Raw genomic sequence first — 24,374 nt, forward strand, 5'->3', positions numbered from 1 at the left:
AGAGAGAGCACAAGCAGGGGGAGTGGCAGGCAGAGGGAGAGGGAGAAGCAGACTCTCCTTCGAGCAGGGAGCCTGACATGGGATTCGATCCCAGGACCCTGGGATCAAGACCTGAACCAAAGGCAGACGTCTAACCGACTGAGCCACCCCTCTCACCCCTCTCATTTACTTTCATAAAAGAAATTATTTAGAAAGTGATTACCCTGGTTATCTGCTTATAATATGCCAGATCTTCATATATATATGTAGGTATGTGTATATATATGTATGTATGTATGTGTATATATATATGTATGTATGTATGTGTATATATATATATACACACACACATATATATACACGCATATATGTATACATATATATACACATACACATATTGACTGACCATTGGAGAAAGATTTCTGTCAGTCAGTTGACTTTGGGGACCAAACCTGCCAAACAACGTCATCAGAAAGTGAAGGTCATCAGAAAGTGAAGGTCATCAGAAAGTGAAGGTCACCAGAAAGTGAAGGTCATCAGAAACTCAGATCCAGAATGCACTGCCCATTGTTTGGTGACAGTCTTTGACAGTACTAAGCAATAAATGCAAGTTTGGTTGAGCCTCCAGTAATGCTGTTCTTGCCATCATCAGATCAAAGTCTGAAGGAGAATACCTGAGCTTTAAGAAGCCTAAGATTGACAATCAAGAGTTGTTAAACCAGGGGCGCCTGGGTAGCGCAGTCGTTAAGCGTCTGCTTTCGTCTCAGGGCGTGATCCTGGCGTTATGGGATCGAGCCCCACATCAGGCTCCTCTGCTGGGAGCCTGCCTTCTTCTTCTCCCACTCCCCCTGCTTGTGTTACCTCTCTGGCTGGCTGTCTCTCTGTCAAATAAATAAATAAAATCTTAAAAAAAAAAAAAAAGAGTTGTTAGACCAAGAAAGGTAAGGGAGAGCGCCAGGTCTGGGCCTTGAAGTGTCCTCTTTTATGCAAAAACGTATCAGTAGACACCAGTACAATACCTAAAGAAGGGACCAGGAACAGACTATCTCCCTCTGGTGGTCAGGAATCAGATGTCACAGAACAGATTTCTTCCTTCCTTCCTTCCTTCCTTCCTTCCTTCCTTCCTTCCTTTTTTTTATTCTTGAAATTCTTGAGGAAATAAACCTTCTGATAGCTAGCTTCCATTCCCATAGGAATGGAAATTTAAAGAGAACCCTTTGAAGATTGAAACCTGTTAAAAAAGTAGATTTCCAAAAAGAAGCCCCCCCCCCCACCATGAAGAGGGAACAGGATGTGTGGGAAAACCCCAGGTCCTGATTAATAATGTATTTTCCCCAAAGCTATGGTGTTACTGGTCAATGATAATTTTGGAGTTCCACCCCATATGCTTAGAATCTTTACATAACAGGAGTTCCGATTTGCATTTAATCTTCAGTTCAGATGTGTCTGGGCATATCTGAAGAGAGGGAAGGTAGGTAGGCTGGAAGCCAGTTCGCAGAGACTGAGATGCCTCTGAGAGAAAATACGGTGTGAGAGAAGGAAGAATCCCGCATGAGCCTGACCTATAACAAAGCCACCCTCTTAGGATGGAAGAGCATTTCCCAGTGTTTCATGAAAATATCTGTAAAACACTGGGCCATCACCAGCACTGCTCTGTAACCAAGTGTAACTCAACAGAGAAAGGAACAGTTCGTTGTGTAAATAGAACAATGTGCAGCTTTGGACTCTTGAGAAGTCCAGAACTTTAGTTACAGCAGGAATTGGCAGCTCCTGGCGGGTGACGGCAGTGCCTTAGGATATGGCGGCATCCGATGGAGGCCAGCTGGGCCTATGGTCTTGCAGCAGAAAACGGAGCGCACCTATAAAGTCATATCTAGCGACACTAGGCAGGAAACTGCTGTCTGGCCAGTCCGTGGAAAGCAGAACAGATGTTACTACGAGGTTACTGAGATCCCCACTCTTCACTGGGGATCACCCCAAATGCATGTGGGGGGTGAAGGGAGGGACTAGGGGGTGCTTCACAAGGGGGGTAAGCAGGTAAGGGAAAAATCCCAAGTGAAACATGGGTTATTACCATTAATGGGATCCTTTTTATGTCCTAGATAAGGCCTGGGAAAGGCCATCCCACTTAAAAGGTTTTCCGTCTTCTTCGGCCTTCCAGTTACCTGTTATGAACAGGTAAATTCATAGAGACAGAAAGTAGAACAAAGATTACCAGGGGCCAAGAGGAGGAGGGAATGGGAAATGATTGCTTAATGGGGTGACGAGACCTTTTGGAAATAACGGTGACAGTTTCACAATGTTGTGAATTTAATTAATGCCACTGAATTGCACACTGCAAAATGGTTAAGATGGCAAAGTTTGTATTATTCATATTTTACCACAATTTTTAAGAAGGAAAAAAAAAAGAAGTGGAGCCAGTTCCAGCCTAGCTGGAGGAATAGAGAAGCAGAATGTTAGGGGGCTAAGTAGCAGGAAATCAGAGATTCTGAGTCAGAAAAGACTTAAGAGGTCATCAAGTCCAACCCTTGACTGGCCCAGGAGTCCTCTTTACTGCCTTCCGGGCTGAGTGTCCAGCCTCTGCCTAAGGACCTACTTCTCGTGATGAAATTGTTTTGGTTTTTTTTTTTTCTTAAGTTAAAAAAAAAATTGTTTAAGTAATCTCTCCACTCCACATGGGGCTCAAACTCATGACCCTGAGATCAAGAGTTGCACGCCCTTCCAACTGAGCCAGCCAGGGGCCCCAGGATGAGATGACTCTTAAAGAGCACAGTCCGTCCCTATAATGAACTTTGTGTGTCTGCAATTCCCAGCCCCCAAATTTCTGGGTGATCGCAGTGGTACAGTGGTACTCAAAAGGGAACCAGAATGGTGCAAAGGCAGAGCATGGGGGAGAGCTTAGAAGCCGGGCACAAGGCCCACCCAGCAGTGCGGATCTGGGACGCCGCTAAAATGTTTTCTAACAACTAACAGCCCATGCTGGGGCGCCTGGCTGGCTGGGTCAGCAGAGCATGCGACTCTTGATCTCAGGGGTGGGAGTTCAAGCCCCACGCTGGGAGTAGAGTTCACACACACACAAAAAAAGACTAATATCAAATGCAGTTGAATTTCAGGAACAATAGTTGCGCGCTTGGAGAAACAGGTTACTGCGTGGTGGCGAAGCAGTAGCTTTGGCGAGTGGAGTACCGTAGCGAAATGGGTTGCTGCGCTACGGCTGCCGCTGCCGAGGAACAGCGGAAGCAACTACTCTCAGGAGGGAGCCAGCCGGGCTCCCGACAGCCCGACAGTGCTCCCGACAGCCCGACAGTGCTCCCGATGGACAGTTCTGGTGCACAGCGGAGACCCGTGGCTAAGCACCGGTGCCGGGTAACTGACGCGGACCGGGCTCTATCCGCAGGCGGGAGGAGGGGAAGCCGCAGGGACGAGCCAGCTGCAGGAGCGCACAGCCCGGTGCCGAATGACGGGCTCCTTCCCGGTCGGAGTGGCGTCGAGGCAAAACACCGCACTGAGGGGTTCCCCAACTGCCACCTCGTCCATCTCAGGAGTTCACCAGAATGTGATGGCCCGAAGGACGCTTCGTTTCTGTAGCTTCGTGGCCAGCGAATAACATCTTACAATTGAGCGGCTCTTTAGTGTTCAATACCATTGCATTTTTATCTTCTCATTTGATCCTAGCTACGACCCCATAAGGAAGAGAAGAGATGACCATCTTCACGGTTTAGATGAGTACGCTGAGGCTTAGAGAATTTTAGTGGCTTATCCAAGATCATAGGACAAGCGTTAGACCCAAGTCTGTTGCTTTTCTTAGTACTTCAGTAGCTAGTTCATAAATACTTTATCAGTAGCCAGAGAGAGTCTGAATTTCAGACCCAGAGACAAACCAGCTTGTAAATACCTAAAATAATCCTAGGAACTAGCAAGCATAGCAGACTTGGGGCTATATAAGGAGAGGTAAAATTTTATGTTGGGAGAAACATGTGGAAGAATTAATATTAAAAGATGTCCAGTGGAACACTTTCCCCTTCTTTTCCTTCCCCTTCTTCTCCCCTTCATATTCTTGCTCCAAAAGAAACTTTTCTGAGTTCAATTTTCCTGCTGCCTGTATCGGTAAACGGGAGTTTGTGCAAACACGGGTACTGGATGTGGGCGCTTGGTTGCCCTACATGGTGCTTTGCACATGGTGGGTCCTCAGAAGACGTGCCACTGGCTTCAGAAGTGACATTCTGGGAGCATTCAAGTAAAATCTGTTTCCAGTCTGAAGTTTTCCAAGTACGTACAGTTCTCCTGTCTCAGTGGCTTGTGACTTAGTACTCTCACCAAAAACTGCTTTTCCAAACCATGCTACGTATACTTCTATGGTAAAGGAAGCAAAGTTGTAACTGCAACCATAGCATAAAGCTTGAAAGATTCCCTAGAAAGTACTTACTATTATTCTCTTTCATTTCACGAAAGGGCCTCGGTCTTTTTCTGAACACTAATACAGAGATTGGACAGATTGCTTCTCCTGTGCCCCTTACTTAGCAGGTATTGGAACAGATATGCAATGCTTTTAATAGTTCTAAAGGAGTTTATCTGAATGTTTTAAGTCATAAATCTGGAATGGTCTCTAAGACAGTAAAGGCTAACAGAGACATTACGTTACATTTTATCTGGTGCTAATAGGTGACACATAGAAGAAAGGTTTTCTTTCTGGGCTTAATTCTATCCTGGGCTCTCTCTGGTACTTAACTTCCTTCCTCTGTACTTTAGATTTTTCTCCTTCAAGGGAAGCAATCCTTTCATGAAGGTTGGCAGTAATTCTTTTCTTTTAAGTTTTTTTTTTTTTTAATTTAAGTAACCTCTACACCCAACATGGGCTCGAACTCACAACTACTAGATACAGAGTCGCATGCTCTACCCACTGAGCCAGCCAGGCTCCCTGGTCAGCAGTAATTCTAATTCAAATTTATTCCTCTTTTCTCTTCAACAATTTCACCACTCTGAGGATGACATTCTGACACATGTTCCTTTCCAATGAGATAATGATATATCTTAAGTCTTCAAAAAACTCCAAAACTTCCCATGTGTGAGGTATCATAGTTATTGCTTCACAACGACTAGAGCTCTAGAATTGTTATAAGGATCAGAACGGTTCTAAGCGTTCCTCTTCCTCATCGAGAGTTCCCTGGCTGTGTGCTCAGTACATGGGGAGCAAGTTTCCAGACTTACCTGAGACTTGAAGTAGGTTTCTTGTGGGGTGGCAAGAACGTCTGCGGAGGCAATGTCTAAATGCATGAGTGTCTGCCGGAAAGAAGGCCGGTTGCGAGGTTTACTCTGCCTGCAAGTTAAAAAAGACAGCTTGTTCATTGCAGAGGCTGTGTCCAGGACGATAAAGATTTTATTCTACTTTATAAAAAACATTTTGGGCTCCATGCATGGCTATCTCTCAGGCCGTGCTCACATACTGAAGAGCAAAAGGAAAATGTAATCAGGAGATACCTGTAATGATACAATGGAAATCTCTAGAATCAGTGACCTGTTTGATCATCATAGTCCCTTAGGACTAGGGAAGTCATAATAGCTATCATTTATGAAGGCCTACTATTTCAGGATATGCCTAGATCTTTATTTATCAATAACTCCAAGTCTCCCGGGCTTGAACCAGGTGATTCGCTCCAAATCCGTATCGGAGGCTTCCCTGCAGTTTCACAGAAATTTTGAATGTGGTTTTGAGGAAGAAGGTAAAAGAGAATCTTGGGAGAAATAGATTTCTTACCATGTCTGTTTCATAAGGATTTTGAATCCATCAGGGCAAGTTGAAGGAACTGGAAGGTGTAGGCTATTGCTTCCAACACCCCAAATTATGGCTGAAGAGTCTACATCTTTGTAAGGAATCTCTCCTGTCAGCAGCTCCCAAAGCACCACTCCGAAAGACCTACAGTGGTACCGGGAACAGGTACCAAAGACAGTGCGGAAAGACTGGTTTGTATTTTAGTTCTTCATTCGTGTTTAATCAAATATACACCCAGTTTCAAAATTCTAATACCGCCATAAGAAGAACAGAAACAACCAGGAAAACTCTGAAAAAGAAGCTCAATGAGGGGTAACCCACACTGCTTGATCTTAAGACATATCATAAGGCTTGGCAATTAACTGTGGTGTGTGAATAGACAACCAGACTGATGGAAGGGAGCAGAAATCCATAAATAGGCCAAATATATATAGGACTTGAGTATATGATAGAAGTGATATCCCAAACCAGTGTGGGAACACTGACTAGTCAGTAAATGCTGTTGAGACAACTGGGGGGGGGGGGGATTAAATCTACAGATCATCTTACATCAAGATACATTCCAAATGAATCAAAAATTCAAATGTGAAAAGAAAAAATGAAACCATAAACCCATGGAACACATGGGAAATTTTTTTCTTTTTACTAATCTTAGAGTGGTGAAAACTTTCGAATTATGAAATCCAAAAGCCACAAATGGAGAGATTGATCAGTTAAATTGCATTTTAAAAAAACCCAAAATCTAGCATGGAGAAAGAACTCCATCATAAACAAAATAACAAAACGTGTAAAGTATCCATAATTCATACACACAAAAGGCTAATCCCCTTAATATATAAATTATATCATATATTAATAAGAATCTTATCTCTTGTAATCTCTTATAAATTAATAAGAATCAAGATCAGAGAGCTTAGCAAAAGGTCAGAATAGTTCACAAATAAGAAATTACAAATGGTTTGTAAATATATGAAAAAACATACAACCTAACTTATAAGTTATAAGAAGGGGAATGCACATTAAAACTGCACCCAAGATGCCATGTGTTACCTAGACGGCTGGCAAAAATCCAGAAAGTTAGCACATTTTGTTGGTGAGACTGACAAATCACTTATCCATTTCTTTTGGGAACATAATTGGTATAATCCCAAAGGAGGACACGTTGGTGATAATTACCCAAATTACAAATGATCCCATATTTCTACTTTATCTTACTCTGGTGTTACATGTAATTCCAACGTATGCTATTATTTTGGTTTTAAGCCTAAAAGTTTTTTTTTTTTTAAGATTATTTATTTATTTATTTGACAGAGAGAGACAGCCAGCGAGAGAGGGAACACAAGCAGGGGGAGTGGGAGAGGAAGAAGCGGGCTCCCAGCAGAGGAGCCCGATGTGGGGCTCTATCCCGGAACGCCGGGATCACGCCCTGAGCCGAAGGCAGACGCCTAACGCCTGCGCTACCCAGGCTCCCGAAGCCTAAAAGTTTTTAGTAGCCGGTTTTAAGGATGGAAGAAGTGACTACAGGGAAATAGACCATTAATAGTAAAGACTCGTAATCTCAAAGGAAAAGCTGATAAAGATTTTTAAAAGGCCAAAAAATAAAAAAAGCGTAGCTCATAGGGAATGTTTACTGAAAGGGCAAACAGCCCTATTCTACACTTCGAATAGCTCTAAAGCACGTAACCGTATCACAGCGAAGTGTATCACTGATGCACACAGCGATGGTCTGAGGCACCAAGACTAGGTAAACTTTGTTTAATGTATTTTATTAAGAAGGTAAGAATTATGTAATATATTTCTCAAAGACTTCTATACTAGATGCTTCTTTAAAGTAAACTTTCCATTTTCCAGAAAGTTCAGCATATTCTGTGAAGGTCTCCAAAACTGATGATTTACTAAACAGACATTCACCCTAATTCCCCTCTCAATCCTCCTCACCACTCGCATCACGACCCTGAGTAGTACCTCAGACAACAGGAGACTGAAATCAACCAGCGGTGAGTAACACTAAAGAATATTTTGGGAAAGGAGAAGTGTTGGAGGAGGAAAGGACTCAATAGCGTGAAGGAAGAAAGGCTTTCTCATCGAGACGGATGGCAGCGCTCACCATATATCAACTTTTTCAGAGACGGGTTCATTGCGTATCACCTCTGGGGCCATCCAGGCAACTGTGCCGGCGAAGGACATCTTGGTACTTTTGTCACTGAGTTCCTTAGATGTGCCAAAATCTGAAATCTTTACCGCATCTGTGTGAGTCACCAAAACACTTTAAAAAGAAATAAAGAGAACATCCAGATCATTAGTACTAATACAAATCACGGCTGTAATTGGCAACCGCGCGTGCTGCCTCCTACCTTGTGGAATTGGAACTGTGAGTTCCAATACACGGGGGCATTAGTGGTACGCTAGCCAGAGCATCGCTCACACGCGTGAGGCCGCACAGCACCGTGGGCTTTCTCCACCTGGTCTCATCCTGCCTCCAACACTTGCTAACTCTGTGACCGCTGAAACGCTCGCTACCTGATTCTTCTAAGCCAGTTTTCTCATCGTAAGATAGAGACAACTCAGGTCCCAGTAATCTTACCCATGATTCCAACGTGCAGAAAACTCTGAATACGGTGTATAGATATTTTCTCATCTATATCAAGAAAACTCAGGTTATTCATCTGTGGCTCATTACAGAGTGCTGTTCTAGACTTTGCTCAGGATGTGAGGTAATGCACTATGTTTCCTTTCTGAAATCCTCCAAGAGTTTTCGATAAGGACTGATGGGCCCATAATAAAGGCCTCATAGAATTTTCACTTGAATTAAAGAAGATAAGAGATGTAAAACACCCACGCTCAATAAATATTGGTTTCCACCCTTGCCAGTCTCAGACAAACCACTAAAAATAACACTTCTTTTAAAACCACTGTTTAAATGATGTCAACTAAAATCACACATGGGACCATGACACTAGGGATTTTTACATAAAAAGGCTAATAAGCATGCTGGAATTCGACCAATGTTGATATGGAAAAGCTGAAATAAATTTAGGCTGAAATAAATTCCACACAAGTCATCTTTGCCTTTTCATGGTATTTATCTGAAATGTGACCTGGGGAAAATTGCTTTTCTAGCCTTAAAGATGAATACAATCTGGTACCAGTCAAATCCACTATATTAATATACTTACAAACTAGACTGAATTCACTTGAAATAACCTGTTTAGAACTTCAGAATGTTACTGAGTTAGGTTTCAGAGGCTTAATGATATAGAGACCTATTTTTCTTAAGAAGAAGGCTTGATATTCCTATCAGAACTGAGGTGGCTAGAAAACAGAAAACTTCTCAATCTCTCTCCTCCCTTCTCTGAACCGGGGACTTCACATTTGTCCCTCTCCCTGCCAGTGTCACACGGCTCTCTAGTTACCAAATGGCTCTGCTTACAACTGCTATAAGGATATCTTCATCCACATCCCACCGCTAGTTTTGCACCTGTTATGTAAAATTTACATACTTGGGAAATTTGGATTTAGTGGTGTTAGTCTTGGTGAAAATGCATAAGGATTTAAGTATCATGGGATATCTGACATAGTTTCAAAGCTGATAACATCATTTACCCTGAAAGTCAGAAAAGGTGATAAACACCTAGAAAGAAAAACACTAGAAGCTTCCTCTTCTGCCTCTTTGTGCTGCTCACTATGAGACTTCTTGGCATAGCAAGAGGCAACGGACACGGGGAGAGACTAGAGGGCACACGCAGTTAGAATTTGTGTAAAGATTTCTCTGAGACAAAGCTGGGGTCACACAGCCTAAGATTAAAAGTAGGTAATGAAATCTCCCTTTACTGCAAGCCAGACTGATCTTTGTCTTCTCAAAGTTAGCTTGAACCCAAAGAGGCCAAGGCTGCCGGAACTTCAGGGGAGGACTGATAACAGAGGGAAAGTCTTATTGAGTAACTTATTACCCTAATCTTTAAATGACAGGAGTTAAAGAAAGCAGCATGTGATTTTATACATTCTAAAACTTCCTGACTTTTTCCTCTACAGTAGCTCTCAAGGGGAACAAAGTGGTTAAGGAGACCATTCGAAGAGGTCTTTGGCAAGTATTTTGTGTCTTTTGTGTGTCCGTAGTGGATGACAAAAGCAACATGTTGTGTAAGAATATGAGCAGATGGAATAAAGACGATAGTAAGTTTATTTGCAAGTAAAGCAAGGAGGGGGCTGTTCAGGGACCTAAAGACTAAGATAAGCACTGCTGAGAACCAGGGTGATAAACAAGAGCTGCTCTGAAGTTTACAGTCGAGGACTGATTTGTATCTTCCGAGGACAGGAGGCAGAAATCATTGTGAATCCCTCACCTTCACACGACGAGCAGGATGCAGGCAGGGGCTTTGGGGCTAAAAGTTCTGGGCTCAAGTCCTAGCTCCATGACGTCGGGCTCTGAGCCCTCATTTTTCTTTTTCTTTTCTTTCTTTTGTAGAAAGGGAGAAGGGATGGGGGGTGGGGCAGAGGGAAAGGGAGGGAGAGACTCTTAAGCAGGCTCAGCGCCCAGCACGCAGCCTGACACAGGGCTCCATCCCACAGCCCCGAGATCAAGACCTGAGCCGAAACCAAGAGTTGGACGCTTAACCGACTGAACCACCCAGGGGCTCCTCTTATATAAAATAAGAACAATGCTTGTTGCAACTACCCCCACACAATTTGTGCCAACATCAAAGCAGATGTGATCGTGGATATTAAAAAAATACCATAAACCATGACATGTTTTTGAAAAAAGATTAATTCCTCTCTGCTGCTCTAAACCAAAATGTGATGAGAAATAATTAAAAAAAATGTTTAAAAACAGGAGCTACAATGAAATACACCATTTATTCAATTCCTTTGTTCCCTTGATGTGGTTTGGGAAAGTGAATAAACACTCCTCTTAAAGTGATTACTGACAGCCAAAGAATCATTTTGAAAACATCACTAGAAACAACTGCTTCTCTTAAATGGCCAGTTTATATGACCTTATGGACACTGTGAACCTTGTAACTATTTATTTCCTTCTTTGCTTAGACTCTAGGAAGGCCAAAGCCGAATCTACAGTCCCTCTCTAACAACTGTACAGAATCTTGTGCAAACCTTTTGTAAGCAAGCTTTAGTTCTAATGTTCTTATTTTCTCTTTGCCTCAGTCTCTCATTCATCCATTTTTATCCTATTGTATGCATTTCTGAAACTCAGTTTTTAATACAACAAATCAAGCCTTCAGGTGGGAAAGTTTGGCAGTGATTACTGGGGATGATGGAGAGTGAATACTTCAGTTCATAATGAATCTGGTTTCACAGCTGCACAATTAAAAAGCAACGCAAAAGGAAAACTAGTGTCAGGTGCTGAGAGCTATCTGCCACATAGGTAAGTAAGCTGGTCAACAATAATCCAAAAAACACGCCAACAGAATTACCCACTGTGCCAATTTAAAGTGAACTGAAAGTATGATGTTTGAAAACTTGAACCGTGCTTGATAAAATTCCCTTATTTAAAGCAATAAAACAAAATAGCTGAAAAATGAGCTCTGAAACTCACTTAGGTGATTTGAGATCACGATGAATAATTTTATGGAGGTGCAAATAATTCATTCCACTTGCAATTCCCGTGGACCAGTCCACCAGCAATCGAGGTGTAATCTTCCTGCCAGCTCGCAAAACCTCGTAGAGTTGTCCGTGTGCACAGTATTCCATGATGATGCAGTAACAGGGGGCCTGAGTACAAACACCCCTTTCAAGAAAACACAAATATGTTCATAAATTCACACATACATATAAGCATTCCTGTATACACATTTTAAGAATAGTTAATAAATTTGATGTTTAAGACCAGTTCTCTACCCTTGTTATTTTTAAAAGGCGTAATCTTTCTCGATTCTTCAGTTACCATTAAAACCCCTCTAGTCTACAAGCTTCTCCATTATGCATAGGGACAATTTTAGTTCACTTTGTTCATTCCAGATTATCTCTACGTTGTGCTGTATCCGGTACTTTTCTCTGGGGCCATTCCATTCTGGGACAAAGAGTACATCTCCTGAGACTTGTACAGGCCAGGTATTGTGTTGTGTTAGATCATTAAGAGTAATTTAAATATCTTCTTTTTAAAATTAAATAGAAGGTTTTATATATAGGGCACAGAAAGAGAGAATTCAAATAAAATGTTGCTGTTTTACTATTAATTGTCATATTGTAAATTAGTCACATTTAAGATAACTAGACTGAGGACCAAAAAAAAGAGTCAATTTTCTGTATTATATAATCTTTGAAAAACATTTCTGTTTACAATAAAAACAATGTCATACAATGTAACATATATCTATGTGGTCTATATTTCCATCAATTCCTACAGCCCCCACAAAACCTTTCCTGATGATTCCAGTCCAAGAAGATCTTTCTCATCTCTAAATTCCTCTACTACACAGGAGCCATTCACGTTTTATATGCAATTTTCCTCTCCCCATTCAGATCATAGGCGCCTTGAAGGGAAAGGTTTTCAGGTTCTCTTCTTTCTACCACGAGGCCTATAAGTTCACAGCAAGTCCTTGACAAATATTTCTTAACTTCCCCTTAACTTTCTTTGCTGCTAAACCCTTTGCACAAACATGCGTAGATGCAAGGGGTGGGAAGAAGGGAACTAACGTGGAAGAACTTCTTCTCTTTGTCAGGAATGTTCCATATTTATTTAATTGTCTGATTCGATCTGCCCCAAACCATTGCACCATACGTACGACCTCTTCCATTTTTACGGAACGTGACCTGTCCTAGATGATACACCTGTGACAGAGCTTGGATTCAAAGCCTATGCCCTTTCCACTCACTAGGCTACATGCCCCTCCCTCTGTGCTTTGGAACTTCTGTATACACAAGCATACTGGGGATTCCTGTATCAACGTTACCTTAGAAAAGTGATAATAATGAACTCTACTCACACTTTTGTTCTGAAGATAAAAGAACAATTATCATACGCAATTCTCGGTATTCCGTCTCTTAATAGGAGGTATGCCTTCTTTCAAAACTCTCTAGAGGAGTTGAGCATAATCTATCTACAAGATGCCCAGCTAAAGTCCTCAGCCAGCTACCAACTCATGTCTTCTCTCGTAGGTGGCTGTAAGCGATGAGAGAATGAAGACGCCATAGCTTGCGATCATGGGAAAGTCCTATAACAGCAGCAGGTTATGAAGAAGTAAAATCAGTCTTCATTTCCCCTGCCGTGATATGCCTGTCAAATGCCACAGAGCGATTCCTATTACTCTCCTATCATTTTCTAAGCTACCTGGAATTCTCGTCTTCATTTCTAAAGAAAAATTTTTTTCAAGTTCCTGTTACTTGACTTTTAGGAGAACTTGGCGGAGCACAGAGAGACCACAACTATAATTAGACAATTTAATTTTCATTACAGAAAAACAATGAAGAGGCAGGAATAATGTAATGTGCTTAAGAATATCACAATAAACATTTGTTTGAAGCTACTCAGCATCCTATTTAACCATGTTTTCACTTGTCGCAAACAGTGATATGTTATGTACTTTTCATCTTTCTTGACGGATAAATGAGAAGCAATCATTCCATCAACCCTGTACCATGACAAGGCTTCTTAGTAGCTATAAATAGCAGTTCTCTAATCACTTCTAATTGCTACCTTTTCTTCCCCTTGGCACCCAATTCCATTAGGAACAGTCAGATTGGGGATTGGGTTTTCCTAAAAGATTGCTTTCAAAAAATTGGACGAAAGAAAATACAGAATTATTTTCTTTCACTTCCCCTTCTGTACACGGCTCTTACTTTAAAGGAAGCTCTAAGCACAGCAATCAGTATCCAGAGAGACATACTACAATCTACTCATGCCTTCGTATCTTCCAGACGGTCCTGAATGATTCATTGGCCAAGCAACACATGGCACAGACGGCTGCAACCATAACACCCCCCAATGCCTCGATAGCATGGTGTAACGAACCAGGGACACAGTCTTACTATTGTTTTCCATGCAGAAGTAAAGACTATTCAAGCATCTTCAGCCTAAAAAGTGGGGCACGGGCATGGCAATACTGGTCCAAAATGTGGAAAACTGCACATATAGGTAGGAGGGTCAGAAGAGGGAAGTGGGGAAAAGGTTGCAAGGAGAAAGAAAAGAGCAAAGAAAGGAAGGAAAAATAAAGCTGCTCACACCCATACTCTCAGAACACATTTCTACCTTTAGTTACGCAGGACATCCTGCTGCAAAGCCCTCGTACCTGGCACGTACAGCCCAGCCCACGTCAGGAGGCCGAGAAGCCACGCTAATCTGTAGACTATTCTGTGTCTCAAACTCAGCATCCTAGTGACTGAAGCTTAAAAGTTTTGTTAAATGGAAGTTAAAGGAAAGGCCCTTCCTTCCATTTAGGATGTAGCCTCCTAGAAGGGATGATTCTCTCAGTGAAGTAAAATGAAGGAAAGAAGTGAGTCTCTGATTGTCTGGTTAAAAATAATCCTTCTGTTGTCTTTTGAAATGTATCATCTTCGAAAGAGTATAATTAGTCTCTATAGCATTTCATTTTCGTCTCACATCCTCCGGGCCTAACAGGGCAACAAAGGACAGAATCACTAGGGCAACCAAAGCTCTCTCCCATGCCCACTGTACGCATGTCCCTTCCACAGGAGATCCATCCAAGGACTTCATTTAGTATCCCAGCTGAATGCTGCTCTCCTTTCCACATCTCTTTCCTTTTCCATAAAGGGGTCTTGTTTGGGAATCAGAACTCAACATCGACACTCATTTAAACCCATTCTACAAAACCCGTACCCAAGATTTCTATTCCTTACTTTAGGCATATGATTCCAATGAAAAATGATCCCATGACATGTTTACCTTTATAATGAGAGTTTTATCATGAGAGGTTCCCTCTTGGGGGCTGGGCGAAGTTCCTCCTAGTTTCGGGAAGGGGGATTTATAAATTATTCCACTTTCATCTGTAGCTTCACCGGTCCTACTATTTTCCAGGACTGAAATACGTATATATCAAACACACCGAGAAGCTCTAGTTTCTAAACTGTCATTCCACCCGAGGACTAGCTTTCCTGTTCTTCACCTTCCCTCCTGTAGAGCCGCTCATCGCTCGTTCGTCTCAGGCTAGGGCACAGTCTGTAGGCTGGCAACAGAGGGAGCTCAAGGGAAAGGTACCGGGAGAAGAAATTAACACGGATCTAGAGCTCAGCCCTTTCAGCTTTGAGGACTGCCACGGACCACCTTTGTGCCTCCCCTTTCTCTAGTGATCCCCGCCAGTATGGTGACAATAACAGTCTGAACTAGAAAGATACATTCATACACTCTTGAAAACAAGTACTTTGTGTAATGAACGTAGCGTGTAACTTACTCATCAGTAATTCAGCTGTCATTAGACTTAGAAAGCTGAGCGTTTGGCATTACTTGAAAAGGGATCTGGCAAAACCTGAGGCAGGGAGAAACACTCTGAGGGTGCCTGTCATTACAAGTTCATATTCAAGAAGGGAGGCTAAGAGAAACTAATAAAAAAAATACCTCTCTGTTACACAGGGACTAGTTGTTCTATGATCACTTCAGATATCAGCTTTGTGTGCTTCACTGAATTTTCGGATGGGCAGGTTATCTCAGAGTGACCTCCGTCATCCCATTGATAAATGAGGTTGATTCATTAGATATGACTGCTTGGTAAGAATCCATCGCTTCCCTCTCTGTCCCGTGTGCATCCTTTCCAAGACAGGCAGAGCTCTGGCAGAAAGAACTACCAGATTATAAGATCCTTAAAGACATGATCTTCACTTAGTCGTTCTTTGGTGCCCTCCCCAAACACCTAGCACAGTACTAAGTCTATAGAGTATTCTCCGTATGTCTTTCAAAGCAGGAACTCGTATGTAGAAATTGGGAGAAAGAACATCTATTTCTTTAAAAAAAAAAAAAAAAGCCTTGACCTACTTGAAAGCGATGATGTTAGGGTGCTTCAACTTCCTCAAATGCTTGATATCCGTCTCATTCTGTTCTCTCACTTTCTTGATGGCCACCTCCTCCGCTCGGAACTTGCCCAAGAAGACAGCTCCTTGGGCTCCACTACCCAGCCACTGCAGCTCTGAGATCTCCTCAAATGGTACTTCCCAAGTATCTAGGCACACAAGCGAGAAACAAACTTAGAGAGATCTCGGAATTTGCTCAGGGACCGTTCTACAAGGCCACTCTGAAGGTACCATCTTCAGCATCACCCAAAATGATCTCTACCCCTGGACTCCCACCTGCAACTCACCAAAAGATATAACCTCCCTATGGGTCTTGGTACAATAGATCAGATATTCCATGTATTAATTTGCATCATTTTTAAAAAGATTTTATATATTTGAGAGAGAGAGAGAGCACGAGAAGGGGGGAAGGGTCAGGGAAGAAGCAGACTCCCCGCTGAGCGGAGAGCCTGACACGGGATGTGGGGCTCAATCCTGGGACTCTGGGATCATGACCTGAGCCGAAGGCAGATGCTTCATCAACTGAGGCACCCAGGTGCCCCAGTTTGTATCAATTTTTAACCAATGAAATCAAGCAGAACAGAGATCTCCCATATACTCTCCTCCAAACAAAACATATCTTGACATTCCCATGGCCCCACCTCCTCACTTCAAGCTTGCTGTTCAATCCACTTATCCGTCTCTATACCGCTATCCCTACCCCGTCACCCATTGTAAGTCAGTATTGTTTTATTCCTCTTTGAATTTCTAGTGCAGATGCTCAATTAATCCTTCCCGAATGAATTTTCAATGAGATTCTCCCAAGGATCTAATTATACATAAAATTTATATTAATATTTACCTTTTCTTGAGTACTTACTATGTGCCAGACACTAGCATAAAGCTTTATATATCTCATGTGTTGATCCTTGCAACAACCTTGGAAGTCTGGCCTTATTGTGGTTATTTATAGATGAGAAAACTAAGACAGGAAGATTAAGTAACCAACCCAAGGTCATCTCGCTGGTAAGTGGCAGAACTGGGCCCAGAACTCAAGAACTGGCCAATTGCAGGGACAGGGCTTTCTCCACTATACCACACTGCCTCTTGTGAAGTAACTGAGAGGGTCATTAGCCGTGATAGGTTTATTCCTATAGATGCAGGATTCTCCAGTTTCTCTCTTTCTCAGAATTGGATTTTCTTTGTGCCAAAAAAGTAACAGGAGTCACTTCTAGTGGAACATAAGCAATAGCACGGAGGACCACAGGGGAAGGGAGGGAAATCCAAAGGGGGAGAAATCAGAGAGGGAGACTATGGACTCCGGGGAAACAAACTGAGGGCTTCAGAGGAAAGGGGGTGGGGGGAGGGGGTAGCCGGGTGATGGGTATTAAGGAGGGCACGTGTTGTGATGAGCGCTGGGTGTTACATACAACTAATGAATCACTGAACACTACATCAAAAACTAATGACGTACTATACAGTGGCTAACTGAACATGATAAAAAGAAAGGAGTCACTTCTAAGTGGTGATATTACTGATGATTCATATTATATTCTTTATCCTTTCCTGTGGGTTTTTTTTTTTTACCATGAGCCTGTACTACTTTCATAATGAATAAGATGCTATTTTAAATAAAGCGCTTCAAAAATTCAATCGATACATGCTTTAATCTCATGGAACTTAAAAAGCAGAATATAATCCATTGATCCTTCTCCTTGTCCCCCTTTTTATCTGTGCATTGTCACTACACTAGTAAGAAATACGCATCAAAGAACGAGGAGTCCCATGGAGTGAGGAGAGGATAATGACAATGTGAAAGGTTACGGGGGATTTTTCATTAGATCACCAATCACTAAAAGGTCACTGTTTGCAGAATACTGAACAGGGTAGTGTTGAGTCAGCTTTGAAGATATTCTGGTCTTGAAAGCAAATCAACTCTCATCTACTATGGTGATGAAGCAGCAGAAAGAGGTCATCGGTACCTAGAAGGGAACTACATTTCCCTCTTCTCTCATTTTCTCAAACTTGAGAGAAAAGAAATCCTGCAGATTCTTAATAAAATGTGGCTTCTCATTGAAACATGACCTTCCGGAGAGGATGACTTGGGGCAGAACAACTTATAGTGAGCGTGTTTGACAGCATAGGTATTTAACCCATTCTTCAGCTCTGAGCAGATTAAAGGTATCTGCTCTATTGAGATCAGATGCTACATAAAAACAAATTTCTCTAAAATACAAATAGTCACAAATACGAAATCACCAAATAAACAAAGGATACCAAGTGAGATGCAGGAGGAAAGAGTTACGGGCTTGACTGCTTTGAGGATCTTTCTGGCTTCGAATGACTGACAAGGCTAAAGTGTCCCACGCAGTCCGACTTTCATCCCTACGGGCTTATCTGTGGGGCACACACAGGACCCAGATATCAATGGCATACTGTCAGAGGGTTTCACTTGTGAGGGGTCCGGTGAAGACCTAGACACAGTGTCACGCTGGCCATGCTGGGGCCAAATGCAAGTACTATTACTGGATTCTGGGGCAAGAACATCCTGGGCAACATTTTTCTGAAAAACTATATAAAAGCCCAAGTTATCCTAATATTTCATATAATAACGACTAAAATTAGACCTCTTTGGGTGTTTTTTCCCTTTTACTCAATCTTCATATACTGTTAAATGCTAGAAACACCAGCAAATATCAGGAAAACAAAAATAAAAGTATTTTATCTGTAATCCCATTCCATACTCAGTTTTCATCTTCTCTTCTGGTCTTTGCTCATATGTATGCAGCTATGTAGAAGTTGTAGGTGACACATAATCTTTTCTACGTTTTTCATGTATTCTGTATTCCCTGTGTACATACAGTTTTCATTATAAGCTTTAATAGTTGCTTACTGTCCCCTTTTACCTTTTCTATACTTAAGTGTCTCTGTCTCTTTGTTTGCTGGTTTAAACTGGATACTTTCTTCCTTATATTATTTCCTGAGACCCAGGTCTTAGGCTAAAGAGTGCAGTTTCCTGGCTTTTGCCACCCACTCTAACTTGCCATCCAAAAGGGCTTCGCTAGCCTTTGCTGGCGGCAGTAAAGCACGAGTGTGTCCCTTTTACTGTAACTTTGCCAGCAATGAATATTGTCGATAGTCTTTTGGGTTCTAAGTTATTTAGGTGTAAAGTAGTGTTTTATAAGTTTGCACTGCTTTGTTTTTTTATTTAAAAGATATATTTATCTGAGAGAGACAGAGCCCACGGGGGCGGGGGCAGAGGCAGAGGGGGAGAGTCCCAAGCATCCTCCCCACCGAGCAGGGAGCCCAATGCGGGGCTCAATCTCACAACACAGATCATGACCTGAGTTGAAACCAAGAGTCAGATGCTCAACCAACTGCGCCAACCAGGCGCCCCGAGTTTGCACGACTTTAATTGCCAGCAATGTAGAATATTTTCTCCACATTTGTTTAATGCTCACTTCTGCTCTGCATGAATCGTCACATTTATGCTTTGTGCATTTATCTGTCGGGGTTCTCATAGTCCTCATAAATTTGAAGGAGTTTTCTATTTCTTTGACACATATGAAGAGAACGTTTTTTAAAAAGACTTCGTATTTTATTATTTTTTGAACAAAATATTTTCATAGATGCCTGTCATGTACTTTGTAATTTCTTCTACTGCCTCATCAATCTTCTGAGAGTGATCTAGAGCTGATTTTTTTTTAAAGTTTAACCTATACATTCATCTGGAGGGTTTTTTTTGGTGTATGGTGTGAGGACTGAGGCACATTAATTTTTTTCATGTTGTTATTGAACGATTCCAATCCAAGTTGTTTTATAATTCTTTCTTTTCATATCATTTTACAATGTTTGTATTACAATTTGTTATACTTTTAATATACACCTATCTCTCTCTCTCTCATATATATATATATATATATATATATATATATATATTTTTTTTTTTTTTAAGTAAACTCTACACCCAACATGGGGTTCGAACTCACAATCCCAAAATTGAGAGTCCAGTGCTCTACCAAGCCAGCCAGGTGACCCTATAATTTATTACCTTTTTTAAGTAAATAGTGTCTATTATGTAGCATTTTTATAAAATGGGAAACACCAAAGGTTGATGATATTATACTAGAGAATAAAAATTTCCTCTGCCAACAGTAGCTCATGCCTGTGTTATTCAGCTATGTTTAGCCAAGTCTTAATTATCCACAGAAAAATAGAGGGAACCACGCTGGTAATTCAGGAACAGAGGGTAAAGTAACACTTCAACCACTTTTCCATAAATCTTTTTACTGGAACTAATTATCAGAAGTAAAACTGACTGATGTGATTTAGTCCTTTTTTCCCCATCCCAATGTCCCTGTCAATATCTAGCTGGGAGCCAAGGAATAGGAAAATGACAGAAAAAAGAATGTTAGCAACGAGATGTGCAAAACTGGGGGCCCTGATAACTGACAGCAAGATACTGACATAACAACAGAACCTGGCTGTGTTCACTCCAGGGTTAGTCCCAGACCTTCTGCTTTTATATCTGCCCATTGGTACTCTTCCCCAGCTTCTATCTTCTGATTCATCACTATGACTATTATCGTAATTCCAGTATCTACTGTGATCTCTAAGACTGAGAAAAAGCCCCATGCCCACCCACTTTTAAAGCATAAATTCTCCTTTGTATTCAGACATGGCTATGATAATACTTGCTTTAGGACTGGGAACTATTTGGCAGTAGAAGAGTTCAATGACACATACTACCTTACTTGGACTTCACTACCAACATACGAAATGGGAGATGAAGATGTCATTAAAATTTTTGAAAAATCAAGTGAAGTTTCCTCATAAGTACCAAATGCAGAGACACATCTGTTCTGTGTGCTATCCTTCGGTTGACTGTAATCCAGGATTAAAGATTAGCTCCCTGATCCCAGAGCTGACAAGGAAAAAACTATCTTAGTTTCTGGATAGTGAATCTCTTTCACGGCCCTGGCAACACCAGCCCATAGTAGGGTAGCCTGTCATCTGTTGAAGAGTTAGGCAGCCATAAGCTGTCTTGTAAGCTTAAGCTGACCAGGCCTGTTTCTTATTTACTCTTGAAATAAGCCTTTCTGACAGTAATCAATCAGAAGACAATTAAATACAAGTTTACAGGACAATTTAAAAAAAAATTGTTTTAAGTAGACTACATGCCCATTATGGGGCTTGAACTCATGACCCTGAGACCAAGACCTGAGCTGAGATGGAGAATCAGACACATAACGGACTGAGCCACCCAGGCACTCCCCCCAAATTCTAAAGCTCCTTTTGACAGACACATAGGATGTGTCTGTTGTCCCTTTTTATGAGCCTGAACCTCAATGCTGCATTTCGATCCCGAGATCTCCAAATTACCACCAAAATAATTATTAGACTGGACAAGTTAAGACCCTAAAAGCCAAATGCAATTTTATCATGTAAACAGATATTAGCAGGTTTTGTGTCTAAGCAGAGAAGAAGGAGCTTTTTAAACAATAATAAATTAAGGGTGGTTATCTCTGGGTTGTAGGATAACAAGTGATTTTTTTATTTTCCTCTTTGTGCTTATCTTTATTCCCAATTTTTAAAATAATAACACTGTTTAACATTGAAACCCCCAACCTTTGTGTGACAAGGAACAACTTTTTAATTTCTTGAAACCTTAAGACCAGAGAGGGGGAAAGAAGGGCGGAATGTGCAGTGTGGATGGGATGGGAGGATGTATGAAAGACAGTGAGACGGAGAGACAGACAGACAGACCAGCCCCAGGAACTGACAAAGAATTTCTGCATGGAGCAGGAATGGATGCTGTGATTGACAAATCCTGGAAAGTACAGCTGGGATCAACTGATTTATCAGCAAATCCCAATATACTCATGGGGAAAGGGTATAGAGGGAGGGGCTGGTATTGGTTTAAGACAAACGATTTCAGAAATAGGAGTAATAGAATGCACGAGAAAAGTGGTCAATGGTGACTGAGGTCGACTGGCTGTTGTGGAAAAGCTGTCAACAGTCTCAATTGAAAGATATGACTATATATATTTAATTTGAAGATTTTTATTTATTTATTTGAGAAAGAGAGAATACAAGTGGGGAGAGGGGCACAAGGAGAGGGAGAAGCAGCCTCCCTGACGTGGGGCTTGATCCCAGGACCCCCAGATAATGACCTGAGCCGAAGTCAGCCCCTCAACTGACTGAGCCACCCAGGTACCCTGACATGAATATATTTTTAAGAGAAGGTCACGGAGTCCAACATTCAGTTATAAAATAAATAAGACAGAATCTCATTTCTGGTCTGCATTTCTGGTTCTTTCCAAAATTTCTTGATGAGAGAACTGTTAACAATGGAATCGTTTACATTCCAATCGTTTACATAAGGCTACAAATATATGTATCAAAGCCTTAAAAAGCCCTGAACCCTTTTAACCCAACCATTCCTCTTCTAAAAACTTATCTTTTTTTTTTCCTAAGATTTTATTTATTTATTTATTTGACAGAGAGAGAGAGAGAGACAGCCAGTGAGAGAGGGAACACAAGCAGGGGGAGTGGGAGAGGGAGAAGCAGGCTCCCAGCGGAGGAGCCTGATGTGGGGCTCGATCCCAAAACGCCAGGATCACGCCCTGAGCCGAAGACAGACGCTTAACGACTGAGCCACCCAGGCGCCCCCTAAAAACTTATCTTAAGGAAATCAAAGATATAATAAAAATGATCACAGACACAATTAAAGATATGTGTGAAAATTAGCAGATGTTCATTGTAGTATAGCTTATGATCACTAAAAATAGCAAACAAATTGCCAAGCAATAGAGGATTGCTTAAAGAAATCTTGGCACATTCACACAATTTAATACTATGTAGGCATTAAAAATGCTGAAGAAGTGTATTTCATGATACGGGAAATGTTCAAAATGTGAAGTGAAAAAGCATAACGACGTAGTTTGACTTTTTTTTTTAAAGCACACAGAAGCACACATAATAAGACTAACATAATATATACCAAAAACATTAATAATGGAGACTGAGGATCATAAATACATATTTTTACTTTTGGGGGGAAACTTACCAGTATATTCGAATGTTTCCACATATATTACTTTTGCTATCAGGAAGAAAAAATTCTTTTAAAGAATATAAATGAAGTTATAAAGAACACTAGGGCCATGTGCTCTCTTTCCTTCGGAAGCATAATGCTTGAATTGGAATATATGAATATGCATGATACACCATGATGGGAGTTAATTTACTTTTTAAAAAGCTGTGGGATCTAGACATAATACTTCTCAAGATTGGTTGTATATTTGTTCTTTCCTCACAATGTGAGCTTTCTGTGCCTTGGCTGTAAGAAAATGATTCTTTTTTACTACAACCTAAGCCAGCGCACAATCTTCAGGCACAGAACCACATGGCGTCTGTCTGGTTTTGAATTAATCTAGTGGCCATCAGACTTTTTGACTGCATGAACTTTCATTAAAAAAAATTTTTTTAAACATGCAGTATGTGATTTATATATAAGTTATGTATCTGCACAACTTTATTAAAATACCAAATATATATGAAAACATGCATGAAAATAGAAATTTCGGATGATGATAGAAGGAAAAGGAACTCTAGCATTTTCTTCCTTATAACACTGTGGATTGTCTTCTATGTGCTCTACTTGACACCCCTAGACTGGACAACTACGAAAGATGGGCTTTCGCCAGAAAAGACCAACCGAATGTGAATCTGTTCCAGTCAGAAGGAGATTGGCATAGGGTATTCATCTGGCACTGGGGTTTTAATCGAAGGTTATCCAGTGAATGGTGGTGGTGTGTTTACACAGAAACTATTTCCCACGTCCACACTCTAGCTTACCTTGCTGCTGCAATTTGTAATCAGTGGAATATGCCTTCCCAATGATATTCCATACAGGCCTTAAGCATCCAAAGAGTCCTTCCAGAAACCCACCACTGCCGCTGCCCGAATCTTGATGTCTTCAGTTCCACTTGTGCTCTCTCCATCCACGGTGTTGCTGTTCCCCTGAGACACGGCCATCTCTGATTCATCTTGTTCCCTTAGCTGAAGAACGCTGTTCTCAAATTGGTCCCTGGAATCCTCACTCACGCTTGTCAACACTGTTGTGGTGATGGGGCTGTTCATGCTCTCAGTGAGCTCTGTTTGTACCACCCCCTTTTCCTGCTGGTCCTTAAAGAGCTTGGGTGAAGGGTGGCCCCCCCCAGACGTGAGTTCATCTTGTAGCCCGTTGAAGGTTCTGCTCTCACTCAAGGGTAAGTGTGGGGGAGAGGAGCAGCTCAGGTGCTCCTGAGGGTTGGCCATGGTGCCATGAGTGTGCCCAGGGTCCTGAGATGACACTCAGAGGATTACTGGGACAGAATTCTGATGCAGGAGAGGGCTCCAAAACCTGGGGAAAATAGGAGGAGGACATGAGATCACCCTTCCTTTAGTCACCCACACTACCACACTTCTGTTTATAATAACAAAAACCCTGAGACAAGGGGGATTGGTTAAACACCGGTGTACATCCGAATGGCGGGACACTGTGCAGCAATTGAAAATCAGGCTGTAGAAGAGTACTTACGAGCCCGAGAAAACGTTCATGACGTGTTACTATGAAAAACAGGTTGGAACAATATATACAACATAAACCCTTATAATTTTTTAGTTT

The 24,374-nt window shown here is 41.5% G+C and overlaps 1 protein-coding gene across 1 annotated transcript in view; it reads right to left on the reverse strand.

Moving 5' to 3' along the window:
- Window positions 1–24,108, reverse strand: part of MAP3K13 (mitogen-activated protein kinase kinase kinase 13) — a 42,432-nt gene extending 18,324 nt beyond the window's left edge. The window contains 7 exon segments of the mRNA XM_008705230.2: window positions 5,188–5,296; window positions 5,735–5,893; window positions 7,857–8,015; window positions 11,301–11,492; window positions 15,690–15,873; window positions 23,564–23,674; window positions 23,677–24,108. Coding sequence (XP_008703452.1) covers window positions 5,188–5,296; window positions 5,735–5,893; window positions 7,857–8,015; window positions 11,301–11,492; window positions 15,690–15,873; window positions 23,564–23,674; window positions 23,677–24,025 — 1,263 coding nt within the window. The 5' untranslated portion in view covers window positions 24,026–24,108.
- Window positions 24,109–24,374: the final 266 nt, after the last annotated feature.

This window comes from Ursus maritimus, unplaced genomic scaffold (assembly GCF_017311325.1).
Source record: "Ursus maritimus isolate PB19 unplaced genomic scaffold, ASM1731132v1 scaffold_4, whole genome shotgun sequence".
NCBI classification, from domain to species: domain Eukaryota; kingdom Metazoa; phylum Chordata; class Mammalia; order Carnivora; family Ursidae; genus Ursus; species Ursus maritimus.